Consider the following 17378-nt stretch of genomic DNA (forward strand, 5'->3'; position numbering starts at 1 on the left):
AGCAGGCAAAGCTAAGTCAACTCTGGGATTTCAGTGCATGTCAAAGATACATAGATATGTGTATCTGATATTTCTGAGAATCAGGCCATTCTTCAAAAGCAGTCTAAAATATTTCTTATAATGGAAAAAAACAATTCTACCTTCACTAACACTAATATAATTTCATGTGCTTAGAGTAATTTCCTGATAATTAACATAAAGACAGATTGTATTTTCATAGTAATGTGGAAAAATTTTCTCTAGGGTTGTGTCAATGTGCAAATATTTCCAAGAAAGTGTAAGAGAACTCTCCATCAGCTATTACACTACACTGCGAAGGCACAACTATGTGACACCAACTTCATACCTAGAACTGATTCTTACCTTTAAAACTCTGCTGAACAACAAAAGGCAAGAAGTTGACACGATGAAAACTCGTTACCTTACAGGACTTCAAAAACTTGACTTTGCAGCTTTACAAGTAAGTTTCGGATTAAAACATACTGCAGTATGGCTGATTAAAACTTCTAAAAATAAAACTTATTAAATTCCTTCTTCACTATATTCATGATGCTATTGATAATTTTGTATAGAAAGCCCGCAGGAAAAGTTAGATTACTGCTTAATAAATTTAAGAAATTGTGGTAAGTTTGCATCATAGCACTTAATAGAAAGCTAAATGAAACTGATGGTACTCATTAAATGTTGGAGGAATAAACCTTACAGATTTATGTATTTTCTCAAAATCTTATATGGAGAATTGATGCCTTAGCATCCTAGTACCTATTGCCCTTTTCAAAATAGGGGAAAAGTTAAAGAATATTGTAAGACAATAATAAACAGTAATTCCTGAGTAGATTCCCAGTAGGAAATTGATGAGGTTCCAGGTAAATAACCTCCTTTTTCAACCCATGTGATCCAGGGGTTGATCTTTCCAAGATGCAAAGTAAAGGAGGTTCCAAATACTTGTTGGATGAAGAAGATCCAGTTTGCAGCTGTTGCTGTCACTAATTCTGTGTTTCCTTTCAGGATTCTTTTGGATTTTGTTTTCCACCTGTACCATAAAGGATTATTTAACATTCCATAAACTGAAACTGTGAGAAGAAAAAAATGCAATTAATCAATTTATTTCTCATTATTGATATTAAGTGGATCATAAAAAGCAACGTATTGTATGGATGATTAAAAAAAAAATCTGTTCAGTTAAATAAAATAGCTCTTAGTAAAAATAGGCTGGAGAACTATTTTAACAATTATTTAGATCAAATGTTCCTGTTTAGGTTGTGTTAATATAGTGTCTTCTGATCTTCATAAGACATCAAGATGTGAAATACTAATACATGAAATGTTTACGCAAATTCCTTCTTGATTTCCTGTTATGTTAATCAGGTTGCAGAGATGCAGAAAGAACTGACTGCCCTTCAGCCTGAACTGATTAAAACTTCTGCAGAAACAGACAAAATGATGACCCGGATTGAAAAGGAAACAATTGAAGTAGATGCAAAGAAGGAACTAGTGTCAGCAGATGAAAAAGAGGCCAATGATGCAGCGGCTGTTGCTAAAGCTATTAAGGTAGTGTCCAAGGGTTGAGCCTGCAGCAAAATGCTGTGAAGAGTCTTTTTATTAGGTACTTATGAGCAGAGAAGGTTCTCCAAGTCTGTGCTGGAGTGGGGTAATCAGGTTGCAGAGCTGGTATTGTATGAAGGTTTACAAGCTTCTGCCCAATGTCTTAACAGGATGAATGTGAAGGAGACCTTGCTGAGGCCATGCCAGCTTTGGAGGCAGCACTTGCAGCTCTTGATACCCTGAATCCTTCAGACATCACTCTTGTGAAATCCATGCAGAATCCACCTGGTCCTGTTAAGCTTGTCATGGAGAGTATCTGTGTCATGAAGGGAGCTAAATCCGAGAGGAAGCCTGATCCAAGTGGCAGTGGTAATGATGTGGTATTTGTTATCCCTGCACTAGGAACCTTGGGGTACTGCTGCGCTTGTGCTAGTGAAGCACTTCTAGCATGAATGCAGCCCTGTGCACTAAAAGTGCATTTTGCTAGCAATGGCTTGTAACTACACTGAATAACTAAGAGCTGCTTTTGTCTTTGTAACATATTGCACTTGCTTGACACTGTTGTACAAGCTTTGTAAGTATGATCCCAGTCACCAGCACAAAGTCATCTCTTCAACTTGCTTTGACCCAGCCTTGAGATTTGCATTGCCTTGAGGAGCTCTGGGACCTCTAGAATTGTTGTGCACCATTCACCTCTATTTTCCCCTCTAATCCCTGCTACCAAACTCTATCAGTTATACAGACAGAGAATTCTAGCTATATCCCTGGCATAGGTGATTACTCTAATGAGCTCTTTTTGTGTGGGTTATGTTGTTATTGTGGGATTGCACAGGATTTGCAAGGTAGGAAAGGAAGGAGACCTTTTTTCTTTCACTTTTCTTCTACCTTATGACCCCACAGTTCAACCCTTCATAACTGAAAATAAGAATTCTGTAAATGTCTTTAATCCAAAACTATCTTACCTAGATTAGGAAGGAATGCTTTCGCAAAGTTACCGATTTATCTAATAAACTATGCTAAGAAAGACTGTATAGTAATTTGTTTCCCTTATTTTGCTTGATTGATTTAGAATTAATAGGTAATTAATAAATATGACATAGGTTAGTGATGCCGAATTTCCTGTCTGAATTTATTTAAATAATGACTTTCCTAAACTAGTTAACAGTGGTTGCATAGTAAAACTCTGTTGCAAAATCATTGATGTTAATTCTTCATATTATGTTTCAAGTATTTTTTTCAGTTTGAACATGCATGTTTTAAGCCTGATTTCAGTATTATCTGCAATATAGGTAAAATGATAGAAGACTACTGGGGGCCATCGAGAAAACTTCTTGGAGATATGAAATTCCTTGAGAGCTTGAAGATGTATGACAAGGATAATATTCCTCCCTCTGTAATGAAGAGAATTAGAGACAGATTTATTGATCATCCAGATTTTCAACCAGCTGTCATAAAAAATGTCTCATCTGCCTGTGAAGGACTATGCAAGTGGGTGCGGGCCATGGAGGTGTACGACCGTGTTGCAAAAGTGGTTGCCCCAAAGCGTGAACGTTTGAGAGCCGCAGAAGAAGTACTGGATGTTCAAATGCAGAAGCTAAAAATAAAACAAGCAGAACTTAAGGAGGTAGTTGATCGCCTTCAAGCTTTGAATGATGATTTGGACAACATGATTGACCGGAAGAGAGAATTAGAAAATAATATTGAACTCTGTTCACAAAAAATTGTGAGAGCTGAACAGCTAATTAGTGGTCTTGGTGGAGAGAAAGATAGGTGGACAGAAGCTGCACAATTATTAGGAATCCGGTACATAGACCTTATAGGAGATGTGTTGTTATCATCAGGAACTGTGGCTTATTTGGGAGCCTTTACTGTAGATTACCGCCTAAAATGTCAAAATCAGTGGCAGGTCCTGTGCAAAGAAAAGAACATACCATGCTCCAGTGACTTTAGCTTAAGCAATACATTGGGGGACCCAGTCAAAATCCGTGCATGGCAGATTGCTGGATTGCCAATTGATTCTTTTTCCATTGACAATGGCATCATTGTTTCTAACTCAAGAAGATGGGCTTTAATGATAGATCCTCAAAGGCAAGCTAACAAGTGGGTAAAAAATATGGAAAAAGCTAATAGGCTGTCAGTTATCAAATTATCTGACACAAATTATGTGAGGACATTAGAAAATGCTATTCAGCTTGGAACACCAGTCTTGCTAGAAAATATTGGTGAAGAACTAGATGCTTTCATAGAACCCATTTTATTAAAGCTAACATTCAAACAACAAGGAGTAGAATACATGAAATTAGGAGAAAATATAATTGAATATTCAAGAGATTTCAGGTTTTATATGACAACCCGCTTAAGAAATCCTCATTATCTTCCTGAGGTGGCTGTGAAAGTTTGTCTACTCAACTTCATGATTACACCTTTGGGTCTTCAGGACCAACTTCTTGGAATTGTAGCTGCAGAGGAAAAGCCTGAGCTAGAAGAAAAGAAAAATAAACTGATTATAGAAAGTGCAGCCAACAAGAAACAATTAAAGGAAATAGAAGATAAAATCCTGGAGATTCTTTCCCATTCAGAAGGAAACATCTTAGAAGATGAAACAGCAGTTAATATTTTGTCTTCATCCAAAAAATTATCTGAAGAAATCTCTGAAAAGCAAAAAATTGCCTCTGTAACTGAGATGCATATAGACTCTACTCGCATGGGGTACAAGCCAGTTGCTGTTCATTCAGCTGTTGTCTTCTTCTGCATCTCTGACCTGGCAAACATTGAACCTATGTACCAATATTCATTGGTTTGGTTCATTAACTTATATGTTCAATCTATTGCTAAAAGCGAAAAGAGTGAAGATCTAGGAGAGAGAATCAAAAACATAACCAAGCATTTCACAATAAGCATCTACAATAATGTCTGTCGTTCACTGTTTGAAAAGGATAAGCTATTATTCTCCTTCCTTCTGACAATAGGCATTATGAAGGGAAAAGACCAAATAGATGATAAGGTTTGGCGTTTCCTCCTAACAGGAGGTGTTGCTCTTGATAATCCTCACCCCAATCCAGCTCCAGACTGGCTATCTGACAAATCATGGGCTGAGCTCGTACGTGCATCTAGTCTGACACACCTCCATGGACTAATGGAACATGTAAGAGAGAATTTTTCAAAGTGGAAACTAATATATGACTCTGTAAGACCCCATAAAGAAGCCTTCCCAGATACGTGGAGCACACTGATGGGGTTAGATCGCATGGTTATTCTCAGATGTTTGAGGCCCGACAAAATTATTCCAGCAGTGCAGGAGTTCATTGTGGAAAATATGGGAAGAACATTTATTGAACCACCTACTTTTGATCTTGGAAGAAGTTACAGTGATTCAAATTGTTGTGCCCCTTTGATTTTTGTGTTGTCACCGGGTGCTGATCCTATGGCAGGTGAGATTGGTATTAAAATGTCTTTTTTTCTCTGGTTAAATGTCACTGAATGTGACTAACTGGAAATAGTGTAGACCCCTTGATCTTTAATATGTCTTGGAAATACACTACAGCAGTGATAGAATATCAAACATTTGTATCTGCCCTTATTATACAATGATAGAAAATTGCTGGAGGGTGGAATGAATGTAGTGGTGATGAAATGTTTAGGTCTCTGAGCAGCAATTTATGGATCTAATAGCTTATAACATCCAAAACAGTTTATAATATATAATATGCTTGTGTTACAATTATTTCAAAGGGTGTTTGGGATTTGCCCCAGTCTTTGTTACAAACCCTCCTTTGGAAAATTTCTACCCTCTCAGATACTAATTAAATGGCATATATGACCACAGTTAAAACCACATCTGTTAAATGTCCTTTAAAAAATAACCACCCAGATTATTTTTAAACCTGGTTTTCTGCCAAAAGAATTGTAATATGGAACCATGCCTTGAGGGTGTATTTCGAGTAGGTACTGGTTTTGATGGCAGATCTGGAGGGTTATTTTTAACCAGATCTGAAGATCCGAAGTACAGCTCAGCCCCCATAAACAGCTGTACCCATGCGACAGAGAGAGTAGAGAGCTGTAGTGCAGGCTGGAACTGAGCCCTCGGGGCTAAAGGAGAGGCCAGACATTTAACTTGGCTAGTGGGTTTTGGTAGTTTATTTTAGTATTACTTTATACACCTAAAGTTTAATATATATATGCCTCAGGAACACAGTGACCAATACAGCATTTGGTGCTACTTCTGGGTTGTTGAGGTGTGGGTTTTTTTTTCAATTGAGTAAAATATTTGTTGACTTTTGCCCCCTTAATTACATTATAAAAATGATGAATATAACATAGATCTACTTTCTAATAGACTTTGTTTGTGTGTGTGAAACTTGCCATCATAGGTTTGCTGAAATTTGCTGATGACGTTGGCATGGGAGGCGCAAGCATCCAAACTATTTCGCTTGGACAGGGACAGGGCCCAATAGCAGCAAAAATGATTCATCAGGCTATTACTGATGGAACCTGGGTAGTGTTACAAAACTGCCATCTTGCAACTAGCTGGATGCCTGCTTTGGAAAAAATCTGTGAGGAAGTTATAGTGCCTGAGAACACCAATGATAAGTTCAGGTAGGAGTCTTAATATTTTTCTCTTATTTGCTGAAGACACTGGTAAAAAGAAATGAAACTTCTTCTGTGTGAGCAACTAAATGTAACATTCATATCATTTACATGTAGCAATAAAATAAAGACACATAATTAGGACATAATATTTTCTACCTGTCTGGTATAATCTACTTTATGCCTGCACTTTAGAACAAATTTAGATGTTACCATTATAGTTAAGCAAGCAATAAAACTTAGTCTTCTGCAGATCAATTTTGAGGATTTGTCAATAGTTATGATTTTTTTTATAATGTGCTTTTAAAAATTCTTTTCAGGTTGTGGTTAACTAGTTATCCATCAGAAATGTTTCCTGTTAGTATCCTCCAGAATGGCATCAAAATGACAAATGAGCCTCCAAAAGGAGTTAGAGCGAACCTTCTTCGATCATACCTTAATGACCCCATCTCCAACCCGGTGTTCTTTAGCAGTTGTGAAAAGCCAGAAATGTGGCAAAAACTGCTGTTCGGCCTTTGCTTTTTTCATGCTATTGTGCAGGAAAGGAGAAACTTCGGCCCCCTGGGTAAGATTTAGATTATTTTGCATGTTGTTTCAAAAAGATTAGTAGTTTTGAAATACAGGGCTTCTTCTCGGTACTGTCTGCAGCTGTTATCTTCAGCTCTTTGGTGGCAGTATAGTATAGTACCATCATTTCCTGAGTGTGGTCATCAGTACAGTGCACCATTGCCCTGCATATCTTTTCTGAATCAAACAGGCTGGAATATTCCATATGAGTTCAACGAATCTGACCTCAGAATCAGTATGCGACAGATCCAGATGTTTCTGAATGAATATGAAGAAGTCCCGTTTGAAGCTCTGACATATCTAACAGGTACAGGCGTTGCACCCTCTAACACATTGATTTGCTGGGCACTTACAGCAGGTGCAGCGACAAACTGATGAATGTTTGACAAATGGAGTGGATTCCAGCCAGGTTTACTTTCTTGGCCTTCCAAACACACAAGTTGAATCCCAGACCCTTGGGTGACATTGCTGTCTAGGCTCATAGATAGCTAGAAGAACTACTAACGGTCCAGCAAACCTCCTGGTGTTTTTTACATATATGTCAAATAAAAAGATCACTGGCCTCTGTTTCACCTTAGCTGATCAACATGGTCCTGACCCAGTAAGCATTGTCAGTTTACCAGAGGATGTGATGACACTCATCAGTTTAAAGCAGGAGGTGTTGACCTGTGTAAATAACTTGGTTGCTGTGGCTATTCAGTTCTCTTTCTCCAGAAACAGCTGCTTCTTGGCACCTCCTTTATCAACCTTATGAAGATCATTCCTGATTTTTGCTGATATTATTATTAGCTTTATGAAAAAGAATTGAGGGAGTCAGGTTTAAAGTAATAACTATGAGCTTTTAGCTGTTTTCTGTACTTTATATCAGTGCAAACCTCCCTTCATTGCTTGCCCATTACTTGAATCTCTCCAGCTTCATCTCACAGGGATATTGTGTATTTGTGATCCCTTGTTTTCCACTGTATGCATACATAATCAGGTTAAATCTGCATGAAAGGAACAAGACAAGGATGAGCTATATAGCACTCTTCAGATTTTGAAAGTCCTAAAAATTCTTACTAACAAGAATTTCAAGGAAAAGAGCTGTCATTTAAAACATAAGATTACTCTGGCATGAGTAGCACTTTCTCAGACTAACTCATAGCGTTCCTTAAACGTGATTTGTTCATTAACTTTCAATTTTTCATCCTGGCTTTCTCTGTCCTTTCCCAGGGGAATGTAACTACGGAGGCAGAGTAACAGATGATAAAGACAGGCGTCTCCTTCTGTCCCTTCTTTCCATAGTCTACAGCAAGGATATAGAACAGGAGAGGTATATGCTTGCACCTGGAGATGACTACTACATACCGCCACATGGTCCATATGAGGTAAGAAGATAACAGAGGTAAATTCTCTCAGAGTTATTGGGAAAAAACTTATCTATACTGTTCTTTGATATGCTGAATACAATAAGTAGAAAATAAAAAAACTTAATATCACAAAATCATGCCAGAATATATCTCATATATGAAAGATGAATTGATAATTGCTATCTAACACACCCCAATGGAGATGTAGTGTCATCCAGTATTCTGAGGTTTGTTGATGAAAAAGCCACCCTGTGCAGGTTTCCAGTACAGTTCTGGGAAGGCAATATGAGTCAGGCTCCAGGAATTTACAGCGTACTTCTGTACCTTCTTGCAACCACTTTTGCCTTAAAAGCAGTGATCAGGATGAGGAGGGGGAATGGCAGGTATCTACTAACTTTTCATCCCCTTTTTCCCCTCTACCAGCTGCACAGATGTAACAAATGTGCCCAAATCCCACCTGTTGGTGTAGCCTGCAGTTACAGGGGTGATACATTTGGCATCCTACCCGCTTCTGTGACTTTGACCAGCACTCCTTGTATATTTCTTATGTCCAGTCATTGCTCTTGCTTTCTCTGGCTACTTATATGAGGGTGGTAAGAACAACTCTTCAGTGAGTCTTTGAACCATTCAAAACTTTTATATTTCTCTCTGTGGACTAAGTCGATTCCTGGATGCATTTAACTGAGAACTTGTGTTTGATTGTAAATGGGAAGTTTCTGTCCAAGTTGGGTTTACTGATCATTTGTTAATATATCATTGCATGATTTCTGGTATCTAAATGTTTCTTTTACAGTCTTACATTGAATACCTACGAAGTTTACCAATTACAACGCACCCTGAAGTGTTTGGACTTCATGAAAATGCAGACATTACCAAGGATAACCACGAGACTAACCAGCTTTTCAGTGGAGTGCTCTTGACTTTGCCTAGAGAAGCAGGGGAAGGTGGCAAGTCCCCTCAGGTAACTGGGGAAGAAAAATCAACTTAAACTCTGGAAAGGTGCCCTCTCCTGTCATGCCCTAGGTGTCAGAGTAATCCAACACTTCTCTTTGCATGACTGTGGCACTGGGAGTGAATCAAAACAGGTGAAAAAAAGAGGAAAATTCCTAATTCCCTGCAAACTTGTGATTTCAGGAAACTGTTCAAGATTTGGCGCAGGACATCCTGTACAAATTACCAAGCGGCTTCGATATGAACCACATTATGAAGATATACCCAGTACTTTATGAAGAGTCCATGAATACAGTTCTTAGGCAAGAATTAATTAGATTTAACAGGTATGGTTCAGTGTTTTGTGTAGTAATACTAATAGCAAAACCTGCTGATGTTCATCAGCACTAGCCACTAAGAAGCTTTAAACACTTACAAGCCTTTTACAATACATCATTATCAACATGATAGATTCTGCTTTGGATTAACCTTTTAGAAAGACTTGAAAGCTGCAGCTCACTGCCTGAGTATAGAAATAGTAGCAATATTCTTGGACTATGAACTTAAATCAGATCTGAGTTTATTGTGTTGTGGGAGGGCAGCCTACTTCATTCTTTTTAAGTCATACCCAGACCCCAATAATCAGGGCACACGATGTTAATTAGTGTTACAGTCTTTAAAACTTGTCACTTGATTCCCCTTGTCTAGAATGGGAATTTTTCACTTTCTTTCATTTCTCTGTGTGTGTTTGTTCTTCATTTGCTTTTACAAAATTAATTAAGAGTTTGGTAACTACAGGTGAGAAGGAATTTCTCACAGGACATTTACCAGCTTTGACTGGCACTTCATTCAAGTTGGACTCAGGGGTCTCAGGGTTTAGCCAGATAGTAAGGAGTAAATAATGAGATGACTATTTCTTTTTTTTATCTTAAGGCTTACTCAAGTTGTTCGGAGCAGCCTCATTAATTTGGGCAAAGCCATTAAAGGCCAAGTGTTGATGTCATCTGAACTTGAAGATGTTTTCAACAGCATGCTAATGGGAAAAGTACCATCAATGTGGGCTGCCAAATCCTATCCATCACTGAAGCCACTGGGAAGTTACGTGTCTGATCTCCTCTGTCGTTTGGTCTTCTTCCAGGTATGCTACACTGAGACTGACAGGTCTAATGGCTCAGTGGTTGAAAGCTGAATGAGTAAAATATGTATCGGTACTGTCCTCAGTCAGCAAAACCCTTATAGCACCAGATGGTGAACTACTTGCACATACTTAAGACCAAATATATACTGCATTGACAGCACTGGAATTAGCTGGGCAATTGCTCAGCAGCATGAGTTGAGAGTATAATCCTTTGGTGCTAATTCAATGCTCCATTTGGTAGTTTCCAGTTTTTCTGTTTCTAGAAGATTAATTTTACTTTGCAATGATGCCTTAATGACTTTCCTGCTCAAAGGACACTGAACCAGGGGTGAGAATGCTTTAGAAACAGTGCATAACAGGCACTATTAATTTTTATATATGTGACGGTAATTCTCTTTCAAGTTTATAAAAAGTGACACCACTTCCACACACTTTTTGAACAAGCTATTTTATTCTTTATTCACCCTTCCATTCTTTCCCTTGCACTCTTATCACTCTCTTTAAAGTTTCAGATATACCTTAAATAGCTGAGGTACTGATATGTAGTGGAATCCCATACGAATCGGAGGAAGAGAAACCTAGAAAGAAGTATCTGAAGGTTTTGGATAAGCTGCAGAGTTTCCTGTTTGCAGGATCAGAGTATCATATGGGCTTCTTTTGACTCCACATGGCTTAGCGAAGTGTGGGGACATTCTGCCCTTGCCTTGTTTTTCCTACTGCCTTTGTGATATCCAACAAAGATGCTGGTCCAAGATCTCTCTGTCTGGCATCTTTGTACTGGAATGATTTCCTCTACTTGGATCTGATGTATTGGCTGTAGTGAGTGCCTTTTTTTTTTTCTGATTGGTATCTAGACTTACCAAAATATGCTTATGCTACTTTCTGAAATTTCTTTCTCAGTAGCATTGAGTTCTGGTTGTTTCAGAATGAGTGATTATTTTTGTTGTCATCATACATAACTGATTTCTGTGATTTGTTGTCTCTGAAAAATATAGAACTAATGGTAGTATCCAGAGGGTCCCATCAAGGTTTAGATCTCATGCTGTTTGAGTGTATTTGAAAAGACGTCCCTTCTCTAGTGAATTGGCACAGTGAAGCCACAGAATGTATTTTTTCTTCAATTTGTTTTTTCTCTCCATATTCAGGATTGGGTCAACAATGGGCCACCCACAGTCTTTTGGCTCTCAGGATTCTTCTTCACTCAGTCTTTTTTGACGGGTGTTTTACAAAACTATGCCAGAAAATACACCATCCCAATTGACCATATTGGATTTGAATTCGAGGTAAGAAAATACAGAGGAATTTTGTTTTTCTTGAACAGCTTGAAACATGCTGCGGCAGCAAGGAACAGTTTTCAAATGGAAAGGCATTTTATTTAAAGGTGTAATTTCAGACTATCACTTATAAGTTTTACTACAATCCAGATAAAAATAAAGTGAAACAATGGTTTAATCATTCTAGGTGATGAAACAGGAACACACCATGGAGAAAATTCCAGAAGATGGGGCTTATGTAAGAGGCCTATTTTTGGAAGGTGCACGATGGGATAGAGAAGCCTTGGTAATTGGAGAATCACTTCCAAAAATCCTTTATGATCCTTTGCCCGTAATTTGGCTGAAACCTGGAGAAAGTTCCAAATTTTCTCATACAAATATCTATTCATGCCCTGTGTACAAGACAAGTGAAAGAAGAGGTGTCTTATCCACTACTGGCCACTCAACCAACTATGTTCTCTCAATTGAACTCCCTTCAGACAAGCCCCAGAAACACTGGATCAATCGAGGTGTGGCAGCACTATGCCAGTTAGACGACTGAGAGCATGCAAGTCAAAACACTCACATTTTGTTATTAAAATATATACTTTACTCCCCAATGGCTGCAATTTTTTTTTATATCGGGATTTCCTGCTGACTTCAAAGCAGTTCCCAGTTTCCTTTTGTTTTTAGCCATTATCAGCCACTGAGCAAGAGTGAGTGAAAATAGAACATTACAAAGAGAAACTTATTTCAAAGGCCTGGCCTTGATCTTGCAATGCGTCAGAATGAACAGAACTCCCATCAAACTCTGTGCCATCCACATCACTACAAATCTTGTGAAATCCTAATAATACCACCTAGCTCCTATCATAGGGTTTTTTTTTTTAAATGAAATTAGGCCCAAAGAGTTTTACTGCTGATTTTAATGGGAATCTAATCCACAACTCTTGCAAATAGGACTCTGTGGATTTGCCTACTGCTTCTGTGTCCCAGGAGCATGGAGGGCAAGGAGGGAGGAGATGAGAACAGTCTGTTGTCAACATGTAAACCCAATCCTCGGTTAGAATGAGTCGCTAGAGCTGTGTTATAAAACTATAAGAACTGATAGTCCTTGAAAGATGTGCCTCAGAATTTCCATGAAAAACTTCTAGACAGCATATGCATTGGGAGCTTGCCATTTCTGAGAGCAGTGACGCTTGTCTCATGATTTTAAAATGTTTTTTACTTCAGTATTTACCTACATATCCCAGATGCCTGATAAATTGAGCTATTCCCTTTCTCCCATAGTGTCATTTTACTTGTCGTCTTGCCCTATTGCATGTTGCACTAATAACCACCTGAAATTTTGTACTTGTTTAAGCCCTTTCATCAGAGAAGCTCGAAGTAGCTTGCAAACATTAATTAAAAATAAAATAGGCTGAACATCTTCAAAGAGCTCTGCAGTCATTAACTAAATCCCCACAGCATGCCAAGAAGGTACTAAGGATGGATCATTAGACTTGTTGTGTACACAGTACAAGAGAAGCAGAAAGATCAAGGCAAATGTTTAAAGAAACCCCACTGCATAAGCATCGGCTAATTTGGGGTCTTCTAGTTTTTTTCATTGCCTAAATTGCAGCATGTTAATGACTTGCTCGAGGCCTCACAGAGGTGCAGCTCTAATACAGCAATTCCCAGTATCCTGCTACAATTCATTAAAACATATGGTTCTTTTCATAGGAATCTCTCTGTTGTGTTGTGCTTAGCTGTTACAGGTGAAAACAGTGTTCATTATTGTTTAATTAACCACTGTTTTGTTTCATGTAGATATTAATAAAATAGTAACTTTTAAGAGTGGCAAGATACAGATAAGCAGGAAGTGTTGCAGGTATGTTGTACAGCGCTGCTCCACACAAAGATATACCTAGATAGTAAGTACAGTATCTTCATGTACCGTATGTACCACATTTGATGCCTCATTAACAGTAGGTGTGCAGACGTTTGGTGCATCATTATTGTTACATGCTGACTAGGGCAAAGATGTCAGGCCAGGACACTTAATGGATATTTGTTTTAATAAAGGGGACTGAGAAGTGCAGGTGTTTTGACTTACTGCTAGGAAGAAACTATTCTTAATTTAGACTAAATGATATTTGGCACCTAAACCAAAAATAAAACTTGGTTATGAATGTTACAGCACAGTCATGCAAATTGACAACAATTTTTGAGATGAGAATCATGATACAGAAGATCTCTAAAGATTAATTACAATTGGTCTTTCAAAAAATGTCTTAGGCTTTATAAGAGTAACACAGATACTTTTTGTAGAATTACAATTAACTGACATTTACTACATATTTAAAAAAAAACATTGTGGTAATTACCATACTTTTGGATGGCTGCATGTAATTGTTGTTGTTACCACGTCAACAATTCAGATCACTAATTAGGTCACTGAGGCATCAGAGATAACAACCCAGTTACCAGCAGCCACTTTGAGGTGCCAGAGAGGCTGGAGCTGCCTGTTGGATGGTTCCCTATGGGCTGATCTGCTCAGTCGCTGCTCTCAAAATGATTTGTCTTTAGATTTGAGCTTGTGCAAGTGACTGGTGACAGCTTACCTGGCGCTGCTGGGGCACTGCTGAAAGGGAGGCTGGGCCAACAGCAGTCTCATAATTCTTAAAACAATAAAATGAAGTTGAAATTTTAGGATTGAGTTTCTTCATCCTTCAGATAATGCTAGTCTTGCAAACACAGTACTCTAAATTAAGCCATTTTAAATTAAAAGCCAGATTCACTAGTTGAAGTACATTTTATGGAGAGAAATTACTTTTAAACTGTTGGAAAATACTGTGGGATGGTGATAGCTTGCCATGTTGGTTTCTTGTTGATGCCTTTTGTGAACAAACATTAATGGATAGTTTATTAAATGACACAGTTGTGGTTCTTGTGAATGTATAGTGGCTTTGCTACTACATTGTGTGCAACGTCCATGCTAGTGTTGATTTTTCTAAGTGCTTCTTCTGTGTTAATATCTAATTTGAGGTGAAGGCCTCTCTTAGGATGTAATTAAAGGTGTATTTCAGGCTTTTCCAGATGTGACCAAAAAATATAGATAAATCTACAAAAGAGGGTTCATCCATCTGCCAGTGGCTGTGCCCCCTTCACCAGGGATCAGGGACGGCTGACTTGCATTAGTTGATCGTTACTGAAGTACATGACTTCCTGAGCTGCCCTTACTATTAGAGAAAAAAATAATGGAATTTACTGTTAAGGGATATCTGTCTTAGAGATGTTTGTTCTGTGGTTCTTTGAAATGAGCTTTCCAACCTTATTTCCTGAGCATTGTCTAGACCTTCCTGAATATAGCTGGCTAAACATTAGAATTCACAACCTTTCTTGGCTGAGATGCATTAGAAGAAGAAAAAGGCACCTCAGCTGTTAGTTGGACATGATAAAAATGTGAAAAAATTTTGGACAAATTAAGTACTTTCTAATAGTAGTATTAGAATTATTTGCTTTACAGGTTTAATATTTCCATTTCTAATTAGAAACTCTCATTAAACAAACCACAGAAAACACCTGTGCAAATCACAGATTCATAGCCTTGCTAGTAACTCAAAGCAGATGGAAAAAAAATACAGCATACAAACAGTATGGAGCAAAAGATATTTTTCTCCTTAGAAAGAGCAGAGACAGATTTTCAGCTAGGGAAGCTGTAAGACAGATAGGGTTAGTACATTTTCTTAGGAGATGGAAATGTTTCTCTTATCTGTACAAAAATCTACTTCAGAAACAGAAAGGTCTATCTCTGATTTTAACATTATCGGGCTCTTGAAGGGAAAATTATACCATGAAAAGGACAATACAAAGGCCCCAAATTCTTCTCTTTAGGAGTTCCTATAAGCTAGAATGTTTTGCCTAATTAGATTAGAAAAATTAGTGACAGGTGCAGGTCTCTCCTGTAGTTAGCATTCTTGAAAATGAATTTATAGGTATGATCAAATAAGTGACCTTGCTGTGGATACAAGATGGATGTTACTGATCTCATTTCTGATGGACACATAGTGGGGCCCCAGGATAGTGAGGCCCAGTTCTTCTTATTTTCTCCAGATCTAAAAGGTATTACAAGAACAAACTTTTATTAGTAGGAGGATAGATTGGATAACATAAACTGTTTTAACCCGTCTCAGTTCTGTGACACTTCCCGTGGAACAGATTCGGTTGCTCCTGCAGCTTAACAAGCATTTCCTCACGCCCAGACAGCGCTGAGGAGGTACATGCAGTAAGCAGGTGCCGAGTCCATCATCCTAAATGATGGTGTGTTTGCTAATGTTAGTGTGAAATTTGGCTTCATAAGCACATGGCTTCATAAATTACAACCTTACTCATTATGGCGTTAGGGACAGAATTTCCAGAGGGCAATTGTTATTTAGATATTAAAGGCCAGATACCATGTCAGCAAATTACTACAGCGTTGCCTACTGGTTAGCTCGCAAGAGAGTTCATGCAGCTGACTCAGGATTTTTATTTCTAAAGAATATTAAATTAATGTCATCTTTTTTTCTCTAAATTATTCGAAAGCATCTCCTGACTAGTGTGATAAATAGGAATGAGACAGTATTTACTGAAACGGGAGCAAGAGAAAGTTAAGGAAGGACAGGACAGAGTGTACACTCACTGACTGAATCCCGTGCATTACAAACTTGAGAACACAGAGGCATTTTAGGACATCCTTTTGCAAGTAAAATTAATGTGTAGGAATGGCACATTGCACCATCATTGGGATACTTCTTGACAGAGGTTATACAGTCCTTGGAATTGAATGCAATGAGTACCAGTTGAGCCATCTGCCTATCCACTGGACTGAGTGGCAGATGAAATTTTTTCATGAAACTCCCTCAAAGTGGTAATTTGCCAGCCTGACCTCCAAAACAAAGGACTATTTAAGGCAGATTCTCTTTTCCATAGAGACTTTAACTTAAGCTGCAACAGAAGGTTTTTGCTCTCCAGACTTGAGAAAAGAGCAGATCTCATCCTTCCTTCAGCTGAACAGCCTGAGGTTCTAACAGATTTCAGTCTTTGCCTTCTGGTGCTGGAAAGTAATGAGGATCAGGCACTAGTTAATAATTTCTCACGCACTTATTTTGAAAAATAAATGGGCATTTAAATAATCTCAAATAATGTGATGCTGTTCCCGCAGTTCAGCTTACTGGCTTTTCAGTTAAGCAAGTGGATACTCATTTGAGTTACTTAAGGCTACTTGTGCCTTTTTAAAATTGCATATTTCCCTTCAGAAATAAACTCATATTGCTATTGCAATTTGGTGTAAATCTTCTGTAATATTAGGGATGTTATTTTGAAATAATCCACATCTTACAGTATGTGCTCAGGAAAAAGATGTGACTATAATATAGACAGTAAATTTAGACTGCTCATTTACATCGCTGTTTATTCACCTGATGAGCCACAGCATCAGTACCTTCATTAGCCACATGAATTTTAACAATTAAAAAGACTCAAATGGTAGTTTAACGACAAAGAATGAGCCTAAGCCTCCATTCAAAACGCCTGTCTATTCATTTTGGTTTGGCTCAGCTGACACGTCTCTACACTGGTGTATCAGAATGAGGATAAGAACAGACTGTATTTGGACTTCTTTCAATGAGGAATTAAGCAGTGTGTATAATCACGTTATTTCTTACTGTCTTTGTTCCATCCCCCTTTTCCTAGTCTAGAGGAGGTTTTTGTTGGTTTGTGGTTTGTTTTTTTTTTTGTCTTCCTGGCAGCAGTAAATTTGTAAAGTTCCCACTGACAGGGAGAACAATGGCATTTTACATGTTCCTTCCCACGTGAGGCATTCCCAGGAAATCATTATATGGAAATAGATACCTTTGTGGACTGGAGCATAAAGGGTAGTGAGAAATTGGGCTAGCCAGTACCTGTCATGCTGACTCGCTCTTCTCATTGTTTCCTTGTACCTTCTCATCTGCTTGTATTTTTTTCACTCTCACAAGTACATTCCTG

General features: G+C 38.1%; 1 protein-coding gene across 1 annotated transcript in view; it reads left to right on the plus strand.

Annotated features, from left to right (window-relative positions):
* Positions 1 to 16655, plus strand: part of DNAH3 (dynein axonemal heavy chain 3) — a 60619-nt gene extending 43964 nt beyond the window's left edge. Inside the window, exons 49-61 of the mRNA XM_082064449.1 lie at positions 244 to 460; positions 1369 to 1551; positions 1716 to 1914; positions 2835 to 4976; positions 5916 to 6141; positions 6453 to 6697; positions 6890 to 7006; positions 7912 to 8066; positions 8842 to 9009; positions 9183 to 9325; positions 9912 to 10116; positions 11262 to 11399; positions 11578 to 16655. Of these exons, the coding sequence (XP_081920575.1) occupies positions 244 to 460; positions 1369 to 1551; positions 1716 to 1914; positions 2835 to 4976; positions 5916 to 6141; positions 6453 to 6697; positions 6890 to 7006; positions 7912 to 8066; positions 8842 to 9009; positions 9183 to 9325; positions 9912 to 10116; positions 11262 to 11399; positions 11578 to 11931 (4492 nt within the window). The 3' untranslated portion in view covers positions 11932 to 16655. The remainder of the gene's footprint in view (positions 1 to 243; positions 461 to 1368; positions 1552 to 1715; positions 1915 to 2834; positions 4977 to 5915; positions 6142 to 6452; positions 6698 to 6889; positions 7007 to 7911; positions 8067 to 8841; positions 9010 to 9182; positions 9326 to 9911; positions 10117 to 11261; positions 11400 to 11577) is intronic.
* Positions 16656 to 17378: the final 723 nt, after the last annotated feature.

Source organism: Streptopelia decaocto, assembly GCF_964273445.1.
Source record: "Streptopelia decaocto genome assembly, chromosome: 13".
NCBI lineage: Eukaryota > Metazoa > Chordata > Aves > Columbiformes > Columbidae > Streptopelia > Streptopelia decaocto.